The sequence below is a fragment of the Tamandua tetradactyla genome, chromosome 5 (assembly GCF_023851605.1).
Source record: "Tamandua tetradactyla isolate mTamTet1 chromosome 5, mTamTet1.pri, whole genome shotgun sequence".
NCBI lineage: Eukaryota > Metazoa > Chordata > Mammalia > Pilosa > Myrmecophagidae > Tamandua > Tamandua tetradactyla.
In genome coordinates, this window is record NC_135331.1 from 22,538,608 (window position 1) to 22,564,211 (window position 25,604).

General features: G+C 45.1%; 1 protein-coding gene across 1 annotated transcript in view; it reads left to right on the plus strand.

Annotated features, from left to right (window-relative positions):
• Window positions 1–14,671: 14,671 nt before the first annotated feature.
• Window positions 14,672–25,604, plus strand: part of SSH1 (slingshot protein phosphatase 1) — a 66,698-nt gene continuing 55,765 nt past the window's right edge. Inside the window, exons 1-2 of the mRNA XM_077160110.1 lie at window positions 14,672–14,770; window positions 19,183–19,223. Coding sequence (XP_077016225.1) covers window positions 14,702–14,770; window positions 19,183–19,223 — 110 coding nt within the window. The 5' untranslated portion in view covers window positions 14,672–14,701. The remainder of the gene's footprint in view (window positions 14,771–19,182; window positions 19,224–25,604) is intronic.

Genomic DNA, 25,604 nt, shown 5'->3' on the forward strand with positions numbered 1-25,604 from the left:
GGCCAGAAGCACAGGACACGGCTCCTGGGGCCAGCCGGCTAGCCCCGTGCGACTCTGGGACGCTGGGTGGACAAGGGCCAAAGGGGGACTGGAGGTGATGCCTGTTTGGGCTATGAGGATGTGTGACTCTTTGCTCCCGTATCCCAGAGACACAAGAGGCAGAAATCCAGGTCCCTCCTCTGCCAAGGCTGGACCTGGAGCCTGACTGTTAGAGCCCAGGGATCATCAGGCACCTCACTGCACAGATGGGGATACTGAGGCCCAGAGATAAAGGAGCCAACCAGCCCTGAATGATGCAACTTCGGGGTCAATCTCCATTCCTTTTTTCAGCATCTTCAAATAAGAAGGCAAGGATTATATAAGAAAATACTTAACAAAATACTTAGTGCAGAGTAAATTTTTTTAAGAAAGAAAAAAGATGGGATGGTTTCCATTTTTGCTGTACGTACTTCCATTTCGTTTGAATTTTTTTTGCAATACTCACATAACGTTCTATATCACATGATCTTAAGAAAATTCCTTGTGCGTCTCCTTGTGCACCACAGGACTTACAAGTTCACAAATATTAGCCAGATATCTTCCCTTCTGCCATCCTAGCAATGATGTATGTTTTGTGAATTTTGATGTGCCCACTCTAAATACTTTACTCAGATTATTTTATTTAATCTGGCAACAGCCCAACAAGGTAGCTCTTGTTTTTATCCCTACTTCATAGTTGGCATTCAAAACTTGCTCACAGTATCCACTAAACCTAAAACCTAGCAACCTCACCCAAGGAAAATGGAAACCTACAAGAACATTCATAGCCTCAAGCTGGAAACAATCCAAACGTCTATCAACCAGAGAAAGGATAAACAAAGAGTAGTGTATCATGACAATTAATAAAATGGAGTATTGCACAGCAATGAAAAAGAAAAATACTGCTATATCCAACACAGATGAATGTCACAGTTGCCATGTTGAGTGAAAGAAGCCAGACCAAAAGAGAACATATGGAGAGGGAAGGATGTGTGTGAAGCAAACATACTATTTGATTCCAGTTATATGAAATTCAGGAACAAATAAAACTAATCAATGGAGATAGAAGTCAGAAGGGTGATTACGTCTGGGGGAGGTACTGATTGGGGAGGGGCACAAAGAAATTTTCTGGGGCTCTGGAAATGTGTTCTTTCATCTGGGTGTTGGTTACACAAGTGTATGAAAGTGTAAAAAGTCATCAAGCATACACTAAGGTTTATATTAATATACTTCAACGAAAGGGAGTGGTAAGGGGCATGGAAAAAAAGGGAGAATAAAAATTAAAATATATTGGGTATATGGAAATACTAGCGGTCAATGAGAGGGAGGGGTAAGGGGTATGGTATGTATGAGTTTTTTTCTTTTTTCTTTGTATTTCTTTTTCTGGAGTGATGCAAATGTTCTAAGAAATGATCACGGTGATGAATATACAACTGTGTGATGATATTGTGAGTCACTGATTATATACCAAGAATGGAATGTTCGTATGTTAATTACGTTTGTGTTTGTATGTTGTTACGTTTTGTCAATTAAAAAAATATATTACTATACTTGATACAATCAAAAGGAAGAAAGAGAGAGAGGAAGGGAGAGAGAAAGAGGGAAGGAAAAGAGGAAAGAAGGAGGGAGGGAGAGATAGAGAGGGAACAAGGAAAAGGAAGAGGGAGATGAAAGAAAACTTGCCTTTGATGTAGGTCTGAATTCGAACCCAGGCTAGGGCTTGCTAGATTTAGTAAATAAAAATACTGACATCCTCTGTTTTATCTGGCAACCCTCTTTCCAGTTGGTTTGTGTCCAGTCCTCAACCCTCAAAACCATACTCAGGGCTTAAATGAAAGCTGGAGAGGGACCTCAGGCATCAGCAAGTCCCCAGCAGCAGTGTTGAAAGTGGCCGATTATCAGTGAGTCCTGTGCTATATGCAAAAAAGCATATTTAGCATTATTATTTAATTTTGGAAAATGGAGTGGTGGGGTCACCCATTGTCTTCACGATATAAACTACAGAAAGTAATGGTTCACAGAATTTCCTTGGCTATGGGGATAGGTAGATGATATCCCCCCGGAAGAGAAGCGATATGAGATTTTTTTGTATGCTGGTAGTGGGGTCACATTTCATTCTTTTTCCATGTGAGTATCCCATTTTTGCAGCACCATTTGTTGAATTTTTGTTTGTTCGTTTTTGTTGGGTTTTTTGGGAAGTGCATGGGCTGGTGATTGAACCTGGGTCTCCCACATGGCAGGAGAGAATTCTACCACTGAACTACCCTCACACTCCCGAGATTTTTATCTTTAACAGAAGCTGGGGGGTGGGGTGGAGAATGTTGACTTAAAAAAAAAAAAAAGGGAAAGAAAAAGTTGAGAATTGCTAATTTGGTTGAATCCGCCCATTTCCAAGTTGGGCAAATTGAGGCCTCACGAGGGGAACAGATGTGCCCCAAGCTCCACAGGATTGCAGGGCTCACTCGGAGAGCCGGTGATGGCCAGGCCCGTTCCACTATTTTGAAGTCCCAAACTCACCAACCACACCAAGCGAAGTCTGCCCCCCAGACGTTTGAATCCATTTCTGTTGCTCTGGCTACAGTTGTAGGAGTCCAAAAACCCTGGCAATGCGCTGACCTGTTGATAAATAATGTAGCCTCCTAGTAGCTCTGAAATACACTCAGGATGGGGCAAAGGGATCATTTATTCAGATTTCTCTGCAGAAGCCCAAACTTGGGGGGCAAGGAAGAATTCAAGGTAATAAGTTAACCACTGCCAGACACTCCTTCAAATGAAATCACCTTCATTAGAACTTTTTAAATTATAAAGACAATCATATGATAAATGTATACAGTGCAGCAGGTATAAAGAAGAAAGGGAGAACCATGTGCAATCAACTCCACCACCAGGAGATAGCATATTAACTTTTTGGAAGTTTACCATCCACACACCTGGGCTGCAAAAATGGGATCCTCTGCCAAGCCCGAGGACCCGGGTTCGATTCCCGGTGCCTGCCCATGTTTAAAAAAAAAAAAAAAAAGGATCCTGTTACAGGTGCTGCTCAGCGCCCCCCGTCCCCACCCCTCATTCTTTTCACTATCGATACCATACATTGTGACCACCTCCCCACAATGATGACTATATAGGGCAATGGCGTCTTTACACACAAGGTGCATGTATGTGGATATGACCATTTTTTTTAAGTCGATCTCTGTGGGTGAGCTTTCCCATGGTTTCCAGTTTTTTGATATTACAAAGAAATACCCTGCATTTCTTTGCAGGTGTTTCTTCGCGCGCTTGTCCAATCATTTCCTCAGGGCTGAATCCTAAAAATGGAACCACTGGGCCAAAGAGTTTGCACATTTTAAATTTACACATTCCAATAACAGCCCCTGGTGCTACTCTTTTATTTCCATATCTTACTTAACCACTTTACTAATCTAGTAAGCAAAAAAAAAATACTAACTGAGTTATTTAACCGTGCATTTTTCTAACCCTAGGACTAAGACGAGGCAAGCCAGGTGCCTAGGGCAGAAATTTAAGGTGGCACTCACCCTCAGGTGCCAGCCCTGCCCTGGAAGCCCCCTGAGAGTGAGCCACTCCTTAAAATTTGCAGTGGCCTCACTTGCCTCACCCTAGTCTCAGGTTTGCTAATGGATTGTGAACCATTGCAAAATGCCTAGTCTACTTTTTTTTTTTTTTTCCCCATTTTTCCATTGAGATGCGTTGGTTATTTTTCTTAGTAATTTGTAAGAGCACTATATTTGTGGCTATTCACTCGTCGTTGCACGTATTGTCTGTCTTTTAATCTCTTTCTACCCACCTTGATCACATGAAAGTTAAAAAACATTTTGTAGCCGAATGTATTCATCTTTAATTTTTTCTTTATGGTTCCAGCCTTTCGTGTTCTGGTCTCCATGCCTGTCATGTTTCAGAGTCTTGATCACCTGCAGGATTATAAATCAATCATACAGACTTTCTAGAACCTTTGAGGTATGTGCTGGTTTGAAAGGATTTATGTACCCTAGAAAAGCCATGCTTGAATCCTAAACCATCTTGTGCGAGCAACCACTTCCTTTAATCCCTATTAAATAATGTAGGTTGGAAATTTGATTGGGTTGTCCCCACAGAGATGTGACTCACCCTTTGTTGGCCTTTCACTGGAGGGAGAGGTGACTCCACCCATGCCAGGTGGGTCTTGATTGCTTTGCTGGAATCCTTTAAAAGAGGGAGCATTTTGGAAAAGACCTGAATGCAGAGAGATGGAGCCCGTGCAGCCAGACACCTTTGGAGGTGAAGAAGGAAAACACCCCAGGGGGAGCTTCATGAAACAAGAAGCCTGGAGAGAAAGCTAGCAGATGTTGCCATGTTCACCATGTGCCTTTCCAGTTGAGAGAGAAACCCTGAACATCATCAGCCTTTCTTGAGTGAAGGTGATCTCTTGTTGGCGCCTTAATTTGGACATTCATATAGACTCGCTTTAATTGGGACATTCTCACATCCTCAGAGCTGTATGTAGGCTTGCAACTTAATAAATTCCCCTTTTTAAAAACCGTCCCAGTTATGGTATATCACATTCCAGCTAAGCAAACTAGAACATGCTGTAACCAAGTTAGGATTTAACAAATGATTGTGATTACTGTATCATTATATAGATACTTCTTCTTACTTTTTAGTATATTAGAATAGCCGGAGGGAAATACCTGAAATTTCTGAACTGAAATCCAGCTGCCTTGATCTTGTGATTGTAAAAACCTGTGTCTTCAACCACTTTCATTCCTCTACCCCATAAAGTCGACACCTCTTTCCAGCATGAAGAAGTTAAAATGGTCATTGCTCAGATATCCCTGAAGATTGAGAGAATGATCAAATGAGAGGGAGGAGGTGTAATTGAGAAACTAGGATTTAGCAAACGATTTTGACTACCAACTCATATAAACATTTCTTTTTAGTTTCTGGTGTACTAAAATAGCCAGAAGGAAATACCTGAAATTGTTGAACTGTAATCCAGTAGCCTTGATCCTTGACAATAGTTGTATAACTCTATACCTTTTGTCATTCGACTGTGATTGTAAAAACTTGTATGGATGAGTAATAAAATAAAGACATGCATGAAAAATAAATTTAAGAGAACTAAAAGACGGAATTGCAAACACGAAAAAAGCAACAGCCTGTGACTAACTCCCATTTGTACCCCCTTAAGTTGTTTTTCAACTCTAGGGTCTTATGGTCACTAAAGACATCCCCTAATATTTACTAATGAAGGGACTTGTCAGCCCAGAACTAGCCTACTTGAATTCCAAAACTATCTTGCTAGATGGAGCTAGAACTAACCAAAATGGGCCCTCGTGATATATACAGTAGTTTAGACTTTAACCTATACGTGCCATATACCTCGTTATAATACTAAAAATAACACCCATCATCATATTAAGGCTGTGATTACATATGTTCTGGAACTAAGCATGTAATCAATTTGTATGTGTTCAATGATTAGATAACCTCTAATTACATCTTCTGGGGCCGTTGTGCTCGTTATCCTAAAACCATTGTGTCCTTCTTTTAATGCTAGAAAACAATCAGAGTTACTGCAGTTCAGAGAGATTTTTTTAGCTGGTATAGACTGTCTCATCTCTTGCTTCATGCTTAGAAATAAACTCTTTCTCTCTTTGAAACTCCAGGGTCTCAAGGATTAATGCCAATCACTGCTTTTGATTGGTATTAGCTTAAAAAAAACCATTGTAGTCAAATTTATCCATCTTTTGTTTTTTTTCTTTATGGTTTCAAAATCTCAATCACCTCCAATGTGATAACTTACACAGACTTTGTAGAACCTTTGAGGTTTTATTTTTATGTTTAAATATTTGATTTATTTGAAATTAATCACTGGAGACTAGAAGGGGGTAGATATCTGTGATGGTTAGATTTATGTGTCAACTTGACCAGGTAATGGTTCCCAGTTAGTCTGGTCAAGCAAGCACTGGCCTAACCATTACTGTAAGGACATTTCATGGACTTAAATCATCAGTGAGATGGTTGCATCTACGGTTGATTGCATCTACAATCAACTGAGAAGATTGCCTTCAGCGATGAGAGACATTTCGTCCAATCCATTGAAGGCTTTAAAAGGAGAAGTGGTGACAACAGCAGTCAGAAGAGAGGATTTTCATCTTCATTCAGTCAGCCTCTCCTGGGGAATTCATCAAAAACCTTCTTCGAAGTTCCCAGCTTGCAGCCTGCCCTACAGAATTTAGACTCATGCATCCCACAGTTGGGTGAGTCCCCTTTATACAATCTCATATTTACAGATATCTCCTGCTGGTTCTGTTTCCCTAGGGAACTCTGGCTAATACAATATCCAACTTTACTTGCTAGCCAGTGGTACCTAAACAGATAGTGTAACTCACATTTTCTCCACTGATACCTAACTACTTTGTCATTCGTTGAACTTCCCTTTGGGTCTATCCTTGGACTTTCTCTCATGCTCCATTGATCTGTTTATAGCTTCCTAAACCAGTACCCATTCTGTTCTAATTTCTGCCACGCAGTCATTGTGCCAACTCAACTCCTGGAGGGCTTGGCATCCCAAAGACCAAAGGACATGTCAGGCACGGAGTTAGACATGAATTTTAATTAGGACTCATGAACAGGAGAGGATTCTCCCCCATGGTGGCTGGTTGGTCAGCGCTCTGTAAAGGAGGTGGGAGAATGCACGGGTTTGGAAGGATTTAGGACAAGGGTATGAGAACAAAAGTTTCAGCAGGGTCTGGTGACACAGGGGTTTGGAGGTTTTGTTATCAACAGTGATCAAGGGAGGTGAGTCTCAATGCCATTGATACATTGTCCCTCTCCCCCAGCCCCCAAAGGGGTCTGATGACATTTAATCTCTGTTCTGGTCATGTAGGCAGCTACGTGCAATGACCAGCTCTCAGCATGGAGGGGAATTCCAGGTCCTGGGTCCCCATAGTCACATGTTTAATAGCTGGGAAAACGGATGCCTTCTCTGTACTCTTCTTTTCCAGAATTTGCCTGGTTCTTCTCCCACAGTTATCTTGCTGGGATAGTTTAATGATTAAGGCCATGGACTCTGGAATCAGGCAGATCCCGGGTTACACCCTAACTCAGTACTCCTTACCTTTGCAGCCTTGGGCTGGTACTTAAGGGAAACCCAAGCACAGTGGGAGGCCATAAGGAGGTCAATAGTGTATTCTCTTGCCTTTAGGGGGTGCAAGGGTACTTCAGTGGTGGAATTCTTGCCTGCCATGCAGGAGACCAGGCTTCCATTCCCTACCTATGCACTCCCTCATTGGAAAAAAAGAAATTGACAAACGGTGCTGCATTAACAGGACAGTCACATGGAAAGAGAATGAAATGTGACCCCCGCCATATAGCATGCACACACAAAAAAAGAGTATACACCCTTAAAGCTTTAATACACCCTATAGTACCTCTAGCTGGACCCCTACTGGATCTCAGACAAATCCCCTCTTGGAGCCTCATTTGTAAAATGGGGGGTGGGGTGGGATGCAGTTAATAACAGTAACTTTCTATTAGGAAAATTAAATGAGCTAGGGGCTTTCTCCAGTTGTTAAGTTATGATGAAATGGTGATCCCCAAAGGATGCCATACACAGTATTAGCTCATTCAGTTATCTCCTGTCAAGATTGCCTACTTCCCCCCAAAATCAGTTTGGGATCTTAACTGGGAGGTTGGGATTTTAATTGGGATTGCGCTTAATTTAGAGACTGTTTTAGTTTGCTAGCTGCTGGAATGCAATACCAGGAATGGAATGGCTTTTAAAAAGGGGAATTTAGTAAGTTGCTAGTTTACAGTTCTAAGGCCAAGAATATATCCCAATTAAAACAAGTCTATAGAAATGTCCAACCTCAGGCATCCAGGGAAAGATAGCTTGGTTCAACAAGGCTGATGAAGTTCAGGGTTTCTCTCTCAAGTGAGAGAGAACATGTGAACACAGTCAAGGTTTCCCTCTCAGCTGGAAGGACACATAGTGAACACGGCGTCATCTGCTAGCTTTCTCTCCTGGCTTCCTGTTTCATGAAGCTCCCTGGGAGGCGTTTTCCTTCTTCATCTCCAAAGGTCGCTGGTTGGTGGACTCTCTCCTTTGTGGTGCTGCAGCATTCTCTACTCTCTCTGAATCTCCCATTCTCCAAAATGTTTCCTCTTTTATAGGACTCCAGAAACTAATCAAAACCCACCCAAATGGGTGGAGACATGTCGTCATCTAATCCATCTTAACAACCACTCTTGATTGGGTCACATCTCCAGGGAGATGATTAATTACAAATTCAAACATATAGTATTGTATAGGGATGATTCTGCCTTTACAAAATGGGATTTTGATTAAAACAATGCTTTTCTAGGGGACATACATCCTTTCACACCAGCACACCTGGTTACTACTGAATAACATTCCATGGTGTGCCTACGCCACATCCTGCTCATTCACTCATTGTGAGGAACACTTAGGTTGCCTCCCTCTTTTGACACTTGTGAAAGAGGCTGCTTTGAACATCAACACACAAATATCTTTTGTCCCTGCTTTCAACTTTTGAGGTATATACTTAGCAGTGAGATTGCTGGGTCACATGGTAGTTGTATACTTAACTTTTTGATGACCTGTTTGGCCCAGATCTTGACTGCAACCTCTTAAGAGACTCTCAGCCAGAACCACCCAGCTCAGCCACTCCCAGATTCCAGAACCACAGATAATATATGAGACAATAAATGTTTATTGTCTTAAGCTGCTAAATTTCTAAATACTATGTTATGCCGTTGCTGTATAAAAATGTAAAAAACAAACAAACAAAAAAAACAAGGCACTACTGCAGAAAGATTTTCATACAATATTAAATGGGCGAGTGGATGGAGGGAAACAGATCACCAAACAGTATGCTCTAAAAGGATCCAATTTGCAAGAAAAATATGGAGAGTTATAAAACTCTACAGGGCGCAAAAAAATAACATAAATGGAGAGATGGCAAGCCTTCGTGTTTGGATGGGAAGACTGGATAATGGAGAGATATCGATGTCTCTGTGCTGGTTTGAAAGGATGTATGTGCCCTAGAAAAGCCATGTTTTAAGCCTAATCCCATTTTGTAAAGGCAGCCGTTTCTTCTAATCTCTATTCGGTTTTGTATGTTTGAAACTTTAATGAGATCATCTCCATGGAGATGTGACTCCATCAAGAGTGGTTCTTCAACTGGATTAGGTGAGATGCGTCTCCACCCACGCCAGGTGCGTCGTGATTCGTTTACTGGAATCCTATAAAAGAGAACAACAGGAGAGAACGGCACGAGATTCAGAGAGAGCAGAGAAGAACGACAGAGCCATGAGAAAGCCAGCAACAGGGAATGCCGCAGCACCATGAAGCAGAGAGTCCACCAGCCAGCGACCTTTGGAGATGAAGAAGGAAAACGCCTCCCAGGGAGCTTCATGAAACAGGAAGCCAGGAGAGAAAGCTAGCAGATGATGCCGTGTTCGCCATGTGCCCTTTCAGCTGAGAGAGAAACCCTGACTGTGTTCACCCTGTGCCTTTCCAGATGACAGAGAAACTCTGTGTTTGCCACGTGCCCTTCCACTTGAGAGAGAAACCCTGAACTTCATTGGCCTTCTTGAACCAAGGTATCTTTCCCTGGATGCCTTTGATTGAACATTTCTATAGACGTCTATGAACATTTTCTTGGTCTTAGAACTGTAAACTAACAACTTATTAAATTCCCCCTTTTAAAAGCCATTCTGTTTCTGGTATATTGCATTCTGGCAGCTAGCAAACTAAAATACCAGGAATGAAGTTCTGATTCATGTGATAACTTGGATGAACCCTGAAGACAGCATATTGCATGAAAGAATCGACACAAAGGGCAAATATCATACGATCTCACTGACATGAAATACTTAGAATAAGCAAGTTCATAGAGTCAAAACTAAAATATAGGTTACCAAGGGCTAGGGTGGAGTAAGGAATAGGGAGTCGATCCTTGATTGGTCCAGAGTCTGGGGTGAGGAGAAAGTTTGGGTAATGGAGGATGGCAATGGTGGCATGATATTGTGAATGAAATTAACATTATTGAGCTTTATCTTTGAACATGGGTTAGGTGGGGAAAGTTTAGGTTGTATAAATGGTATGCGAATAAAAATAAAAATTAAGAAAACATAGGATTAGGGTAGGTCAGTGGCAGAATTCTTGCCTGCCATACGGGAGACCCGGGTTTGATTCCCAGCCCATGCACTAAGCACCCCCTCACCCCCCAAAAATATAGGATTGTGCAACACAAACAGTGACCCCTAATGTAAATTATGGACTACAATTAACAGGACAATTGTAATCACATTCTTTCATCCATTGTAATAGTTATCACACTAATATAAAGTGCTAATAGTGGGGAAAACTGTGTGCGAGAGGGGTATATGGAAACTCTGTATTTTCTGCATGCTTTTTCTGTAAGCCTACAACTTCTCTAACAAAAAAAAAATGTATTAAAAAAAAATATATATATATATCTCAGCCAGAGCTGCCGTCATCTGAAGGCTTGACCGGGACTGGAGGATTGTAACTTAATGTTGGCCATTGGCAGGAGACTTCAGTTCCTTGCCCTGTGGGTCATGATATAGATATTCCCTTTTTGCTTTCTGGTATATTGGAGTAGACAGAGGGAAATGCCTGAAATCTCCAAATTGTAATCCAGCTGCCTTGATCTCTGATAATGATTGTAGAGCCCTTATCGTCTGACCCTGTGACTGTAAAAACCTTGTGACTAACCTTCATTTAACCCAGTTATTCAGTTTTTCAACTTTAGAGTCTTGTGACCACTAAAGACAGCCCCTGATGTTTATTAATGAAGGGTCCTGGGTCAGCCCAGAACTAACCCACCGCAAGTCCAAAGTTATTTTGATAACCGAGACTGGATCTAACCAAAGTGGGCCTGCCTGACACATGCAGTAGCTTTGACTCTAACCTGTAAGTCACCTGTACCTCATTCCGCAGCATGTATTTTCTTACATACTTTCTGTGACTAAGCCTGTGATCAGTCTGCACATCCTCAATAATTAGATCCCCTTTAATTACATTATCTGGGGCCACGGTGCTCATTATCCTAAACCCTGCCCATCTTTTCTCTAGCAAAAGTATCAGAATTACTGCAGTTCGGGGAGACAGATTTTGGGCTGCCAGGCCATCTGCTCTCCTACTAGGCACCAAGTAATAAACTCTCTCTTTGAAACCCCAATGTCTCAGGAATTAGTTATTGAGTACGTTGGGCAAAGGAATCCACGGTCTTTATCCGGTAACAATACTTGACATTATATTTCATTTATTCAGCACTTATCTGTTCTGGCACGTTCTAAGAAAGTTACCAATATTAATTCATTTAGGCAGAGCCCATTTAGCGTGTATCATATTAAATCTTCTTGTATGTTTGATTTTTGACTGTATCTCTCACTTGATAGGATGCTCTGTTTTATTCACTGATACACCCCAAATTCCTAGACCAGGGGCCAGCACAGCGTAGGCACTCCGTAAATATTTGCTGAATGAGTTGAGCAAATGAGAAAATGATACAATACCCAGAAAGCGCTTGTCACATAATCCAGTTAGGCAATCGTATTTATTTATTTGCTTATTTTCTTTTTAGAGGATGACATGTAGGTTGGTTTCTGTACTCATTTCCTATTGCTGCTGTAACAGGTTACCCCAAACTTATTAAAACCACACATATTGCTTTTCCTCCAGTTCTGCAGGTGTTATCTAGGAATTTATGGCTTCTCAGGCAGGCAGCAGATAACTCGCTGCTTTTTTCAAAGTTGCAAAATTGCTGAGACTGCAAGGATGAGCTCAAAGCTGATTAAATAAATGAGGGTGAACCCCAGTGGAAGGGCTCCACTGGATGTGAGAGAAATCGTCAGTGCTGCCTCTTCCAGTAGGTTCCCCTCCTCCTCTCCTGGGAACGCTGGGGACCTGCACAAACAGGCCAGGGGCCTTTCACTTCTGCCTTCTCTGCGCCATCCCCTTTATACTGGTCACCAGAGTCAAGCCCGCAGGCACCGAAGGGTTTCAAAAGGTCAAAATTGTAAATAAAGACAGGTTTAGTCACAGTGCCACTTACAGCCATACTGGAGCCTGAGGCAAAAGGAAATAAAGTCAGTATTTCTGTACTGAAATGTTGAGATTTTATTCACCATAGATTTTTTGCATTAATTTAGATTTTCTAAAATATTTTATTAAGATATTTCTCTTGATTAGGCAGTATTTCTTTGGCACCCCCTTCAATTTTCCAGCCTCACCCCAAGCTCAGCCCCGTGCCTGAGGCTTTTCCAAGGGACCATTCCTGGCTCTTTTACGCTGAGTGTTTGGGCTCTCAGCATCAAGGATGGAACTTTTTAGAAATGCAAATTTCTGAGCCCTACTGCAGACCTGCTGAATCAGAAACTGGCGGTCGAGCCCAGTAGTCTGTATTACCCCCACCGGATTCTCAAACACTCAAATTTAAGTATCACCAGTGTGTTTTGACCCTTAAAAACCACACCCTCTTCTTACAGTAAATAGTTTGCAATGCTTCTTTACTAACTGGAAACAAAATTCACTGATAGCAAAGCCCACCTACACACAGAATCTAAACAACAAAACAAACAACCACAAAACATCCAAACTTATAATGCCCTAACTGTAACATAAGGGGGATATAAAAGAAGAATAAATGAGAATGGAGCAAGTGTATTTCTATTTGGACAGAACTCCTCTGAAGAGAGAGGAAAATCTTAGAAGCTGGTGCGTGCTTATGATGAATATTTTTGGATTTGAGAAGTAAGATATTCATTATTTAACCGAATTTGTCCACAATCTGATCTTCTATGTGTCATTCAAAAGTAAGTGCTATTCCCAGTGCCTGCCCATGCAAAAAAAAGAAGTGCTAAGTATAGGCTGTATATCCATCAGGAGTGCTGCTGCAAACTCAAGGGTGCTGTGTCATCGGGGTCCCCCTGATTCCAATTGGTAAACTCTTGATAACGCTCTTCAAGAAAACTAAGTTTATTGTTCCCTCTCTTTAAACATAGTTGCATTCCTGAAAATTCAGTGAAAGAGTACAAGTACAAAATGGCCTTAGGTTCTGGCTTCAGATCATTATGAAAGGGTTTTTCACCCACATGGGTGTCTCACGGGGCCCTCAAAAATCCCATGAGAGACATGCAATTCTTGGGGGGGAGGGGGACTGCCTAGAGGATCTGGCTGCTGCCCTGCAAATGCTTGTAGCTCTCTGCGCCCACATCAGGGAGACAACCAAAAACATCCCCACAAATATTCCTCTGTAGGGGGCTATCCTGCCCTGGCTGAGAAGCACCAATAGAGAGGAGTGGCCTGAAGGCAGGCCCCAGGAACAAGCAGGAGCTCACAGCCCCCTGACCCGGGTAAGACGGAGGGTGGGATTGGGTGAAGGATCCAGGAGGTTGCCGGGACTCCCGCTGGGGCAGTGAGAGGCTGGTGGAGCTATTCCCTAAAATGGCAGGCAAGATTGGGACACTGAGTCTGGGTGGACACAGAGGCAAGGGACAGGATTTTGGATGAAAGGTCCCAGTTTTGGCCAAGTCCAGCCTACACCAGTTTTTGGTGTCTTACTCCATGTCCCCTTTTCCATACCCGCACTGGTCATCCCTCCCCAGGACTAGGGCAGCCTCCTCCTCCCTGGCTCCCTCCACCCGTCTGTCCCCTCAGTTCCCTCTCCAAGCAGCAGCCACCACGAAACTTCTAGAGCTGATGTAGATTCTCGCCTTTCCCCCCCACTGGGTTTCTCCCTTGGGTGTCGGCCTCTGACGACCATCATCTTTCCTGTGTCCTTGGTGCTGGCCATTCCCTCTGCTGGACAGCTGTGTCTCCTCCCTCCACCCGTCAATCCTGAGCAGCTTTCAGGCCTGCGAGCAAACGCCACTTCCTCAGGGAAGCCTTCCTTGACCCCCCCCCCACCCCCGCCCCGACCCAGGAGTTAGCTGGGCTTCTGAACACGCATAAGTAATTAATATGAAACGATTAACAAAATAATAAAAACATGCCTAATAATCTGACTAAACTCTGTGTAATCCCTGAGGGCGGGACCTATTCTGTTTTGTGCACTGTGGTATTCTCGAATTCTGGCACTTAGTAGATGCTCAGTAAATAGTTCATAAACGAATGGATTTCCGCAAAGTCTGCCCGTAGGAGGCTTTTATTTTCCTGGTTCCTGCACCGCCCTGTGCAGTCACTGCTGTGCGACAGCCGGGCGGGCCTCAGTTTCCCCGCCTGCGCAACGCGCGGATCTTGGGGGGCGGGGGTTGGAGGGGGAGGAGGGGGGTGGGCGTGCTCGCGATCTGCAGGCCTAGACCGGCGGCCGCGCGGGCAGGATGCGGGTGGCGCGCGGGCAGGGAGCGAAGGGTGGGCCTGGGGGGCGCAGGGGCCGTGAGCGACCCGTCCGGGCCGCGCCGCGCACGCGCGCCAGAGCACGCGCGCCAGACCCGGTGCGCGCCGGCGCGGGGGGCGGGGGGGGCGGGGGGGGGCGGCGGACGCGGAGGGGGAGGGGCGGGCCCGGCCCGGCTCGGCCCGGCCGCCCGCGCGCGGCTCCTAGAGGCGCCCCGGGCCCGGCCCGGGCGGCGGCGGCGGCGGCGGCTCCGGCTCCTCTAGCTCCAGGCCTTGGTGGCGCCCGCGCGCCGTGTGGCGGCCATGGCCCTGGTGACCCTGCAGCGCTCGCCCACGCCCAGCGCCGCCTCCTCCTCCGCCAGCAACAGCGAGGTGAGCCCCGGCCCGGCCGAGCCGCCGCCGCGCCAGGCCTGGGCCGGCCCGGCCGAGCCGGGACCGCGGGAGGTGGTCGGCGGGCCCCGAGGAGGTCCGGGGCCTGGGGTGGGGGGGGACCCCGCCGTGAGAACCTGCCTGTGCCGGGGGTGAGGCTGTGTGCAGGTGGGACTCCCGTCGGGGGGCGACGTGCGAGAGACGCGGCGGGCGTTAGGGGCTCCTGCTTGGATGACTGTGACTCAGACGCCGGTTCTGAGATTTATGACCCAGCGACTGCGCCTTGCCCCTCACCTGTGGTGGTTGTGTGTGTGTGAGTGTGTGTTTTTGGGACTCCCGGACCCATCCGCTTTGCCTGTGCGGTGCTGGGTAGTCAGTGTGTGTGGTTACAGTTATGGCTGGAGATGCGTGTAACTGTAGGAGCTTGTGGCTGTGCCTCTTGAGTGTCCGTGTAAGCGTGTGGCAGTGAGTGAGTGTGCTCTGGTCTCTGTGTGACTGTGGCCTTAGGTCTTTACCTGTGACCGAGTCTGGGGTTTCCTTTTTGTAGTACAGTTTGGCACTGTGTGTTTGTGTCCATCCAGCTGCATGGTTGTGACCGATTAGGGGGTTTTGAGGTGGCAGGGGTGCATTCTGGAGCCAAGAGGGGATTGCTTGTTGGTAATTGCTTCTTAGTGGCCCTGCACTGGTATGGGTGCCTGCGCCTCTGAGCATATGTGCCTGTGTGTGTGTGTGTGTGTGTGTGTGTGTGTGCACGCGCGCGCGTGCCTGTTTTCTGCTTGCTTTGGGACAGGTTGGGGGACTGGTTCCCTCTAAATCTGCAGAGCTGAGCAGGGCTGGTCTGCAGGGGTCAGGCCCCCAACAGTTCACTCCTCCGCAGCTGCAGGGCTGAAGGGCTTGTTCCCTGCTCTCACCACACCCCCCACTTAGAGAACTCAAGTCTAAACTGAAATCAGAGTCTGAGTGTTGGCCTGAGAAAGAGGAGATCATTAACTGTGCTTAAGAAAGGGAGAGAGACGTAGAGGAGGAGCCTTTCTGAAGGCCTGGAAATTGCCAGCCTGGGCTCTTGTAGCTCTATCTGTGCAAGAGTGGGGGGAAGTTGACTGATAACATGGGAAAGGCTGCGTGTCCATGTGAGACAGAGAAACAGAGCAGAGGGTTTATATTTGGTTAACAGCCCTATCTGTCCTCCTGTCTCCTGGCCTCATTTAGCCATGACTGGAAGGAAATCTTTGCAGAGTGGCTGTTAGATTGGACCTCAGCAGCCCCCTCCTCCCAAGGAGAAGGCTTTAAGAAGTTATCTTGTCTACAAACCAAAGCTCTAATAGTTCTCCTCTGCACGCCAATTAGAAGCAAAAGAACATTGGTGGCAAGTTGCCCGCAACTGAGAAGTTAGGTCGCAGTAGCTCCTCTCCTCTCCACAAAGACATCTGTTCTCTTACATCACTCCTATCACTGCTGTCTTGCAGTTTACAAAGTACTTTTGTGTGTTTAATCTCATTTTCTCTTCACAAAAACTATGCAAGATGATGAAAAGCCTGGCTTCAGGCTGCGATTGTTACAGAGAGCCTCTCAGCCCAGATCTTGTGATTCTAAACCCTACGTTCCTTGCATTACTTACACCTCACTTAGTCCTGTCTTAGACGCATTTTGAAAGTTTTATTTTGGTTCATTATTTTACAATTTGAGATGAGATTCACAAATCATGAATTTTAAAGGGGACAGTTCAATGATTTTTAGCATGTGCACAAGGTTGTGCAACTATCACCACTGTCTAACTCTAAAACATTTTCATCACCCCAGACGAAACCCCACCTACCTTAGTTATCACCCCCCTAGAACCCCGTTCACCCCAGCCCTAGGTACTCTGGGCTGACCTCAGTTGAGTTGTGTCCACTCTCTGCTTCAGCTCATTTGAAATAGACGGGCGTGAGACTGGATTCCTTCTTTAAGTGTAAATTCTTTGGCATATGTAGCTTTCCTGAAGTTCTCCCATATAACTGACCTTACATTCCAAGAATCTCAGAGAATGACCGAGAATTAAATTGCTTTGAAGTCTGTACCCCCCAAATCACTTCATCACTCATCAAAATGCAACTCCTCCCTGAGTCAAACCCTCCCTCGCCAGACACACTGTATGGCGTGGGAAACAGGGAAATTGTGGCCAGAGTAAAGCCACACTCTCTTCCTCTTTTCTCTCTTTTCATTTTTTTTTTTTGTCTTCTCATGCTTTCATGATCTAATTTATGTCCTTTTACTGTAAGTCATCTCCACTCCTTTTTGAGAACAGGCAGAGCACAGGAAGAGATAAATCAATACTTCTCAGGAATGGATCCCATAGCATTGTTTTTTTTGTTTTGTTTGTTTGTTTTTTTAGTTGAATAGGGGCTTCCCAGCCTTGTCACTGTTTACATTTCCATCTGGAAGATTCCCAGGTGGGGAGTGTGGTAAGGCCCTGTCCCTAGCATTGTGCAGTTTTAGCAGCATTGTGTCCTCTACCCACTAGATGCCAGTATTGCCATCCCCAAAAAATGTCTCCAGAAATTACCCGGTGTCCCCTGGGAGGTAGAACTGCCTCCAGTGGAGAACAACCGGAGTATATCCTACAGTAAGTTTGTTGTTGTTGTGTGAGTTGTTTTGTTTCATTTGTGCTCCACTTGACAGAAACCCACACCTCGTGGCACTGTAATCCGCAAAGCTTTCGCTGATTTTTCAGCCTTTCCTTTGGGATAGGGAGATTGAGAACTAATTGATTGGCCACAAGATATATGCCCCTGCAAGATGCTATGCAGACATTATTTGAATAACATGTAGAGGGACTCCAGGCCACTCTGGTGTACTCATTCTTTGTTGAAATTGCACATCCTGAGATGTGTCCTTTGCTGCTCCCCTCCGTCTGTTCGCTCTCCTTTTCCCATCACCATTGGCTTCTCACCCATTCCTGTCCTCGATCAGCCTTGCATCTCTCCCAGCCATCGCTGCTTTCCAGGTTTCTCTTTCCCATTCAATGGGCGCCTCTGTGTAACACAACATGCCAAGTCCCAGTGGTGCAGACTCGCTCAGTGTGTGTTTTCTTCTCACTTCAGTTTTCTCTCTGAAAGAAAAAAAATAAAGAAAAATGGCTTTCAGGGCTTAAAACATAATTCCTTTTGGAGTCTAACCTCTTAGCCTTTAGCTTTTAGAAGATATTAACTGCCCCTTACCTTCATTTATATAAACAAACCAATAGTATAGAACGTTTCATATTAACCATGTAAACATTTTTGAGAACCACCAAAAGCTTTTGCAATCCGCAGCCTGTCGGCCTGATCCTGGCCAGTTTCCACTGCCCAGAGTGTTTTTTTTTAAAATTGTGGAGTGCAACATATATACAAAACAATAAATTTCCAAGTACATTTTAACAGGTAGTTATAGAACAGATTTTAAAGTTTAGTATGTGTTATAGTTTCACGATTTCTAGCTGCTCCTAGAACCTGGAGACCAAAAGAAATATCAGTATAATGCTTCAGCAGTCATACTCTCGTTAAATCCTGTTGTCTCTGTTATACTTCTCCTCTTTTTTTTTCCTTTTTTGTATAAAATAACATATATACAAACAATACATTTCAAAGTACATCGCAACAATAAGTTGTAGAACAGATGTCAGAGTTTGGTGTGGATTACAATCCCACAATTTTAGGTTTTTATTTCTAGCTGCTCTAAGGACCTGGAGACTGAAAGAAATATAATGATTCAGCAGTCATTTATTGGTTAAACCAGATCTCTGTATAACTCTACCATCACCTCTGATCTTTCTCTCACTCTTTAGGGATATTTGGGCTATGTCCATTCTAACTTTTTTGTGTTGGAAGAGACGGTCGATGTGATGGGATAGGGGATGGAATTAGTTGAGGTTCTGGAAGGGCTGGCCCCTCTGTACTTCAGGACTTATCTGGTCCAGGGACCCACCAGAATGATTTTTTTTAAATCCGTGTGTTGGGATTTTAAAAATCTTGGGACTTGAAGATCACTCAGCTGTTGCCTAGTTTGAAAGAGAAAATGAATTCTCTTAAAATGTCATGCCCCCACCCCTTAAGAAAGAACATCAGGGTAAGAGTTGAAACAACTCTGGTAAGTTGAAACCTAAGAGCCAGAAGAGTCTTTTGAGTAATCATGCCAGATAGGAAATGTGAAGTTACAGGACTCCGTTTGCTATACCCTGGCAGGAATGTGGGTAAACATTGGGAAACCTGGAAATTCCTCCATGGAAATGACTCAAAGGGACAGCAGACCAGGATTGTTAAGGAAGGGGCCTGGCTGTTTAGAAATAGCCTGTTTCCTGGGCGTCTTCATCTTTTGCAGACACTGGAGCAGAAAACATGGGACTTGAGTCCTGAAGCTGGTGTGGGTGATGTGACATTCTCTTTCTTTCTCTGTAGTTGGAGGCTGGCAGCGATGACGATAGAAAGCTAAACCTCAGGTGGGTAGATTTTGAATTTTCCTTTTTAAGCCTTTCTTCCAAGCAGGTAAGGGATTCTTTTATTCCTTACTCATGGTAGATGCTCAAAGAGAATACACCGATTTTTAGTAGTGCTTTAAAAATCGTGCATGCGTTTCACTCTAACTTTACTAATGTAGAACATTTGCAAGAGAAGCAAAATAAGTATCCATAATCCTGCCACCCTCACATTACTGTGGTGGACATTTTTATGTATTTTCTTACAGATTTTACTCCTGATTATTTTTTAAATAATCATTATACTATACCCTCACTTTTTCATTCTGCTTTTGATAAGGTACTTATTTTTGAGGTAAGCATGTTGCTGATTTGAAACAAGTGTTTTTTGGTTGTGCTTGCGAGAAATCTTTAGTGATGCTTGTTAAAGAAATTCCTTAAGCTGTAGCCGTCCACTGCTATAATCACTTAAGAAACCCGAAAGCATTTTTATTTTCCTTTGTCAAAAATTAAGGCCTTCCCTCTCTCTGCCTGGAAGTTTTGTTGGATTTCAGGAAGTCCAGTACTTTGTTACAATGTATCTCTCTGCACCAAAGAGCCAACCTTAAACTCTGACTCTCAAAGTTAAGACAAATGTAAACAGACTCTCAGGGATATTTTTGTTTTCAAAAAAGGTCTTGTTTCATTGTGAGGAGGAGAAAAGTTAATTGGAAAAGAAATGTGTTCAGAAATTGGGCTTACCCATTCTCAGAGAAAGTGGGGTGTTCTGGCTCAGCTATATGCAGAAAGTGCTTGGAAATATGCTCCTCTTCTCTTTGAAGTCTTTGTGTGTTGGAGTGCAGGGAAGGAAAACATTCACTTTTTGGTGGCAAGCATTATTTCTAAAGATTACGTGTGCAGGGAAATAATCGACTGCAAAAATCAAAGTGATGCCTATTTCAATTGCCGGATGCCCGTTTTTAATGTTACGTTCAAGAGGAAGGTCCTATGGTGGTGACAGATTTGCCCTTGTACCCTGGGGTTTTTGGTGGGTCAGGACCCAGTGGCCCCACAGGCAGGAAACACAAGTCCAAACCAGCCAGACTCCCAAGTGGGGGCAGTAATGGGCCGTTTTAGTAGATGATTCTCTCCCAGGGGAGGCTGCAGGCTGCGGGCGGGGGAAGCAGAAGTCTGCTGTGTGGACATTATTTGGAGGAGAGGAAGCAGAACTGGAACTAGAGTAGGGGACTTTCTGACCACTTTCTGAGGCTGTCCCAGCAGCCTTAGGTGCTAGTTTCCCTTCTCCCAGCTCCCGCCAGCCCTTCCCTGGACGCCATCCTTTTCAGGACTCTTGCCCGGAAGATAGCGTTTAGATCTCTGGCTTAATTATTTAGAGTATCTTTGGGGCAGAGAAAAAAATTTTTGGATGAACTTTAATTAGGTGATGGCAGAGTATTTTGAATTGTGAATTAATAACAACTTCAAATAGTGATTTGAACATGTGTATATGACCCATTGGCTAATAAAAGGCCTCTTTCTCTGTGTAGTTGGAAGCTGGAGGGAAGTAAGTTGACTGGCGATTCTGTGCCAACTTTATAGATAACGGCAGCTTTATAGATTGTCATATTTGGTCCTCACCACAACCCAATGAGGGTACCTTTTCCCTGTTCATGCGCCAGGGAGATCCCTGTTGATTGCACAAAGGAGGTCCTGTCTGGAAACTGAGGCCTGCATTGCCTCTGAAGTTCAGGTTTATCACACCAAGTTGCCTTTCTGGGGACCAGTTTAGTTGAACAGTTGAATCTGGCATGTGGGTATATTAGGCATATACCTAATATTCCACAAGTGTGTAGAGGCAGCGCCAGGGCTACAACCAGAGACTTCCAGTGACCTGCATTAGGTGCTCCCAGGATGTGAAATAATTCTGACAGTTCCTCTTTGAGGCTCTCAGCAGGTCCCAGTGCCATTGAGACCATTGGAAAACCCTGGGCCAGGCTTGGGAGGCAGCTGCTTCTTCCCAGCAGGACACTGGGTTCTGAGCTTGCCTTACCCCCTTCATTCACCCTGACATTTTATCCGTGCCGCTCTCCTCGCTTTTAAGGAGTAGGACTGCATCCTGCTTTTGTAAACCCTTCTAGACAAACAAGGAACATCCTTCTGTCCTGATTTAAGCTTTGACTGAAACGCATTCATCCCTGCGTGTCAGTTTGCATTTTCAGACCTTTTCTCTCTAAATGTCTGTTAGAGAAGAACTTTATGCAACTGTAAATTGGTTTGTGTTTGTTTCGAGGGAGGGCTGGAGAAGGGAGTTCTCTTGACTTCAGATTTCATCCTGAAGGTTAATGGACATTATTTAGATTTTAAGAGGTGCTGTAAGGAGAAAAACTGGAAATAGGATATTCCCCTCTCTCCTTTTTGTCGACTCTTAATAGTTTCATTTTTCTGGTCACCCAAGAACTCATCTTTGACTCATGCATATCCAGTAAGTTGCCAGTTCACATGGATTGGACCTTCCCAGTGTGTTACTTGCCTTATTTTTCCCACTGGTAACACCGTCTTCAAACCTTCTCACCTCCCCTGTTCCATCATGGGCCCACCTGTCTAAGCAGTCCCTCTACCTCAGTTCATCACCCCCCCTTATCAGGTAGAGACTCATCTCGAAGCATCTCTAATCTTTCTTCCTGCTGGTCCCTAAAGCCTCTGCACTCTGCCTTCTCCCTGCATTGTTGGCCTTTCCTCCTGCCACCCTCTTTTGCAAATGCTGATTTTTCAACCCAGTAGGACTGCTCCCTGTTCCCCAGCCATGTGTTTTCCTTTCGCTCAGAAATCCTCACGGCCAACCAAAAGTACGCCCTCCCTCAACGTTTGTGACTTCTTGCTCTTCAGAAACGGCAGGTAGCTCTTGGTTTAACTCTCCGGGGGAGGTTCCACATCAACTCTGTGTTGCACGTACATGTGCTTTTGTCTTTTACCTTACTGTGGGTGCTCCACTTTGTAGCAAGACCTTGGTTCTATGCCTGCATACAGTGTGCCAACAATTTAAAAATACTAACTTTGTTTTAACCCTACAGTAAAGAAGTTGCAAGCATGTATGAGAAATAGCAGTGTGTACAGGAAAGATCAAGAGGTTTGGAGTCAGGCAGAGCCAGGTTTGGAATGTGGCTCCCATGCTAGTATCTGAGTGTATTTGTACCCCTCCATGAGTTACTATACCTTTGTGGGTTACTCTCCCTCTTTGGGCTGCTACATCTCTGCTGGTCTCAGTTTTTTCATCTGTAAAACAGAATTTAATCTTTCAGGATTGTTGGGGGTTACTGAAGCTCCTTGCCCACAATCAGGTACGTGATGGGCTTGGGGAACGGGTACTGTTTTCTCCTGCGTGTGGTATGCTCACGTGCCGGTGTTCTTCCACGGCCTAGAAGAACCAGAGGAGCTGGCCCACCTGTGGTGCCGAGCCCTCTGAGTCACACAGAGCCCAGGTCTGGGGGTCCCACCATCACAGTGCTCAGGGACTCGGCGCAGCCTGCAAGCTCTCCTTGGCTGCGTTTGTGTGAGGTATGAGCAAGAATGCACACTTTGCAGAATCCGTGTTGAAAGTCAGTCTGTCTTAAGGTCTTCTGGGAAATGTCTCAAGAGCTCATCACCTCCAACCAGAATGGAGAGTATTGGCAAAAGCAGTGCAGATGTGGTTCTCTCTCCTTTCCCCTGCTTTCTGTGTGTGTGCTGACTCTGCCGGCCTCTGGCTGTGCTCTCTTGGAAACCATGCCGCTCAGACTGTGGGAATCGGTGAGCAGATGGACCTGCTGGCAGCAACTCCTGGCTCCCTCACCACCCTGGGAGCTGCTTCAGGCTGGCAGGAGCCGGGGATGGTTGTGCGCCAGGCAGGGCACCAGGGAGATAATATTGCTGTGTTGGACCCAGAGCGTGGATCAGGAGTGAATGTGATTTTTTTTTTCATCCAGTATTTCCAAATCAAGCACATGAAAATGTTGATTAGGATTCTTTTAATTTTTCTTTTCAGCCCCCTGCCCAAGCAAACATTTGGGTCAGAGCGGCAGGATTTTGCCTTCTCTAATTTTATTTGGTCGTGTTAATAAACTGTGAACTTCCTTACACCTCTGCCTTTTCCCCACACTCTCTTCCCCTTTAGGTCTTGACCAGGAATTCCTTACAACCTCCTGAAGTGGTGGTCAGGACAGGGTGGGACCTGGCTCCCCAGGCTGCTGCTTCCCCATCTTCATTCATCAGCCCTTCTTTTGTGCCTGCCCATCTTTTTGGATTCCTCTCTGCCCTACTTGGTGGTTTACCTTAGTCTGGACTTTATTGTGTCCTTTAAGTCCTGCCAACTTGCAAGGTTCTGTGCTCTAGGCTGGAGAGGGAGAAGCATGTAGGTAACTGTATCAGCTACCTATGCTGCGTAACAAGTTACCACACATGCAGCAACTTAAAATAATGTGTGCTTCTTATCTCATGGTTTCCATGGGTTGGGAATCTGGACACAGCTTAGCAGGAGCCTCTGCTTAGGGTCTCACAAAGTGCTTCTAAGGCATTGGCTGAGATCTCATTTGAGGCTCAAGGTCCTCTTGCCTCTTCCAGTCTGACGTGGTTATTGGCAGAAATCATTTTCTAGCAGCTATACAAGTCTTGGTGACTAGCTTCTTCAGGGTTGTTACAGAGTCTTACATAGCAGGATGAAGTGACAGACAGGGGTGACTGTCTCATCGGGCTTGCAATATAATGTAGCCTGATTAAGGGAGCAACTATCCCATTATTTTCACCAGGCTCACCCCACTCAAGGCAGGGGGTTCAGAGGGCCGGGGATCTGGGAGACCCCTTCGTTCTGCCTCCTGTTCTCAGACTGTGTGTGTCCTTGAGGTTCTCCCATCTAACGTAGAAGAAACACACAGGCAAACAAGTAGGTTTCCATTCATTCAGTGTGTTACAGATATGACAGGGGTGTACTAGTGAAAGGTGGTGCTGGCACTGGGTAGCCGTGGTGCTGGCAGATATGCTCAGTTCCCATGGGAAGAGGCCAGGAGGCACTGGGGGGCCCCACGGGGTCTGACTGCCCAGCTGGTGGGTGCCACATTCTTCAGCCAACAAGCCATGTGCTTGTTCAAACATCAAGGCTGAACATCTCTTGGATTTGCCCTCACCCTGAATATTTTGGTCTCTGAAATGCCACCTCCATTGATCCTTATATATTTTTTCCTTCAGCCTTGGCCTCAAGTGGGAATAAGCCTCTCTCACTTTGCTAGACTATTCTGACTTGGGCAAGGCTTGGTTTCAAGTGGGCATGATAATGCACAGCTTGTAGGGTTCTTGTCAGAAACTGACGGGTAAATATCCAAACCTCTTCTCACATAGTAGATGTCCCACAAAGACCCCTCCTTCAGAAGCCATTCATGAGCCTTCCTTTCCTTCCTGCAGGCATTTTTCTTTCTTTAGTGTTTCCTTGGAACTCTGTGCTCTCGTGTTCAGTCTTGTGCGATCATGTAAAGTACATTAACGCTCCCTACCAGCAGGACCAGCTCCGTAATTTGCGAAGCCCGGTGCAAAATGAAAGATCGCAGAGCACCTTGCCCAAAAATTATCAAGCATTTCCAGAGAGCACCAGGAGCACATTGAACGGAGCTCAGGGCCTTGGGCAGCTGCATAGGTTTTCTGCCCGCCAGGCCAGCCCTACCCCCTGGTCTGTGAGCCCACCCAGAAGACAAGGCCTTCCTCACCTCTCAGCGCCTGGCAAGCACTGGATGGCCCATACCTGCCTTAAATTTTCTGTATTCTCTGTCATAGTGAGGAACTCAGAGTGGTCTTGAACTCTAGGAAACAAAGCACGGAGAGATTTTTCCTGTAGTTTCCCCCTGCTGTTTGGTGATATAGACATTGTTCTATCAGTCTCAATAAGCCTTTGTCCTAAGGCTTTGTGTGTGTTGGACGTGCTTAACTCTTGACTCACTATTTCCCTTGTGGGGGTTGGAGACCACTTGTAACATTTCTGTGCGAATTATTTGTGATTCACTGCTGTGTAAAAGGGACTCAAAATGAATTTCAGCCAGTAATGAGTTAACTTCCTCTGCCACCATTTGGATCCCCCCTTTCTCCGTAATCTTCATCCTGTTTCCTGGAACAAGAGTAAGCCAGAGGAGTTCCCTCCCCTAAGGCAGAGCGAATTGTATTCTGTCCCTAGGTGTCACTCAGGATAGTGAAAATTGTTTTTATGACCCTAGATGAAGGTGGGGGGGGGGGTAGTCCTGCTTGAAATTGTTTTTAAAAAATAAATGCTAGCGGGTTCTGTAATTGGGGCAGTTTTGGAAATTGTACTTTATTGGAAGTGTACTAGCTGTCATCACCTTGATTTTGGTTGTACCCACCCAGCCTTCAGTCTGTTCTATACTTTGGGGGAGGTGGGGCCCCAGCTCAGAC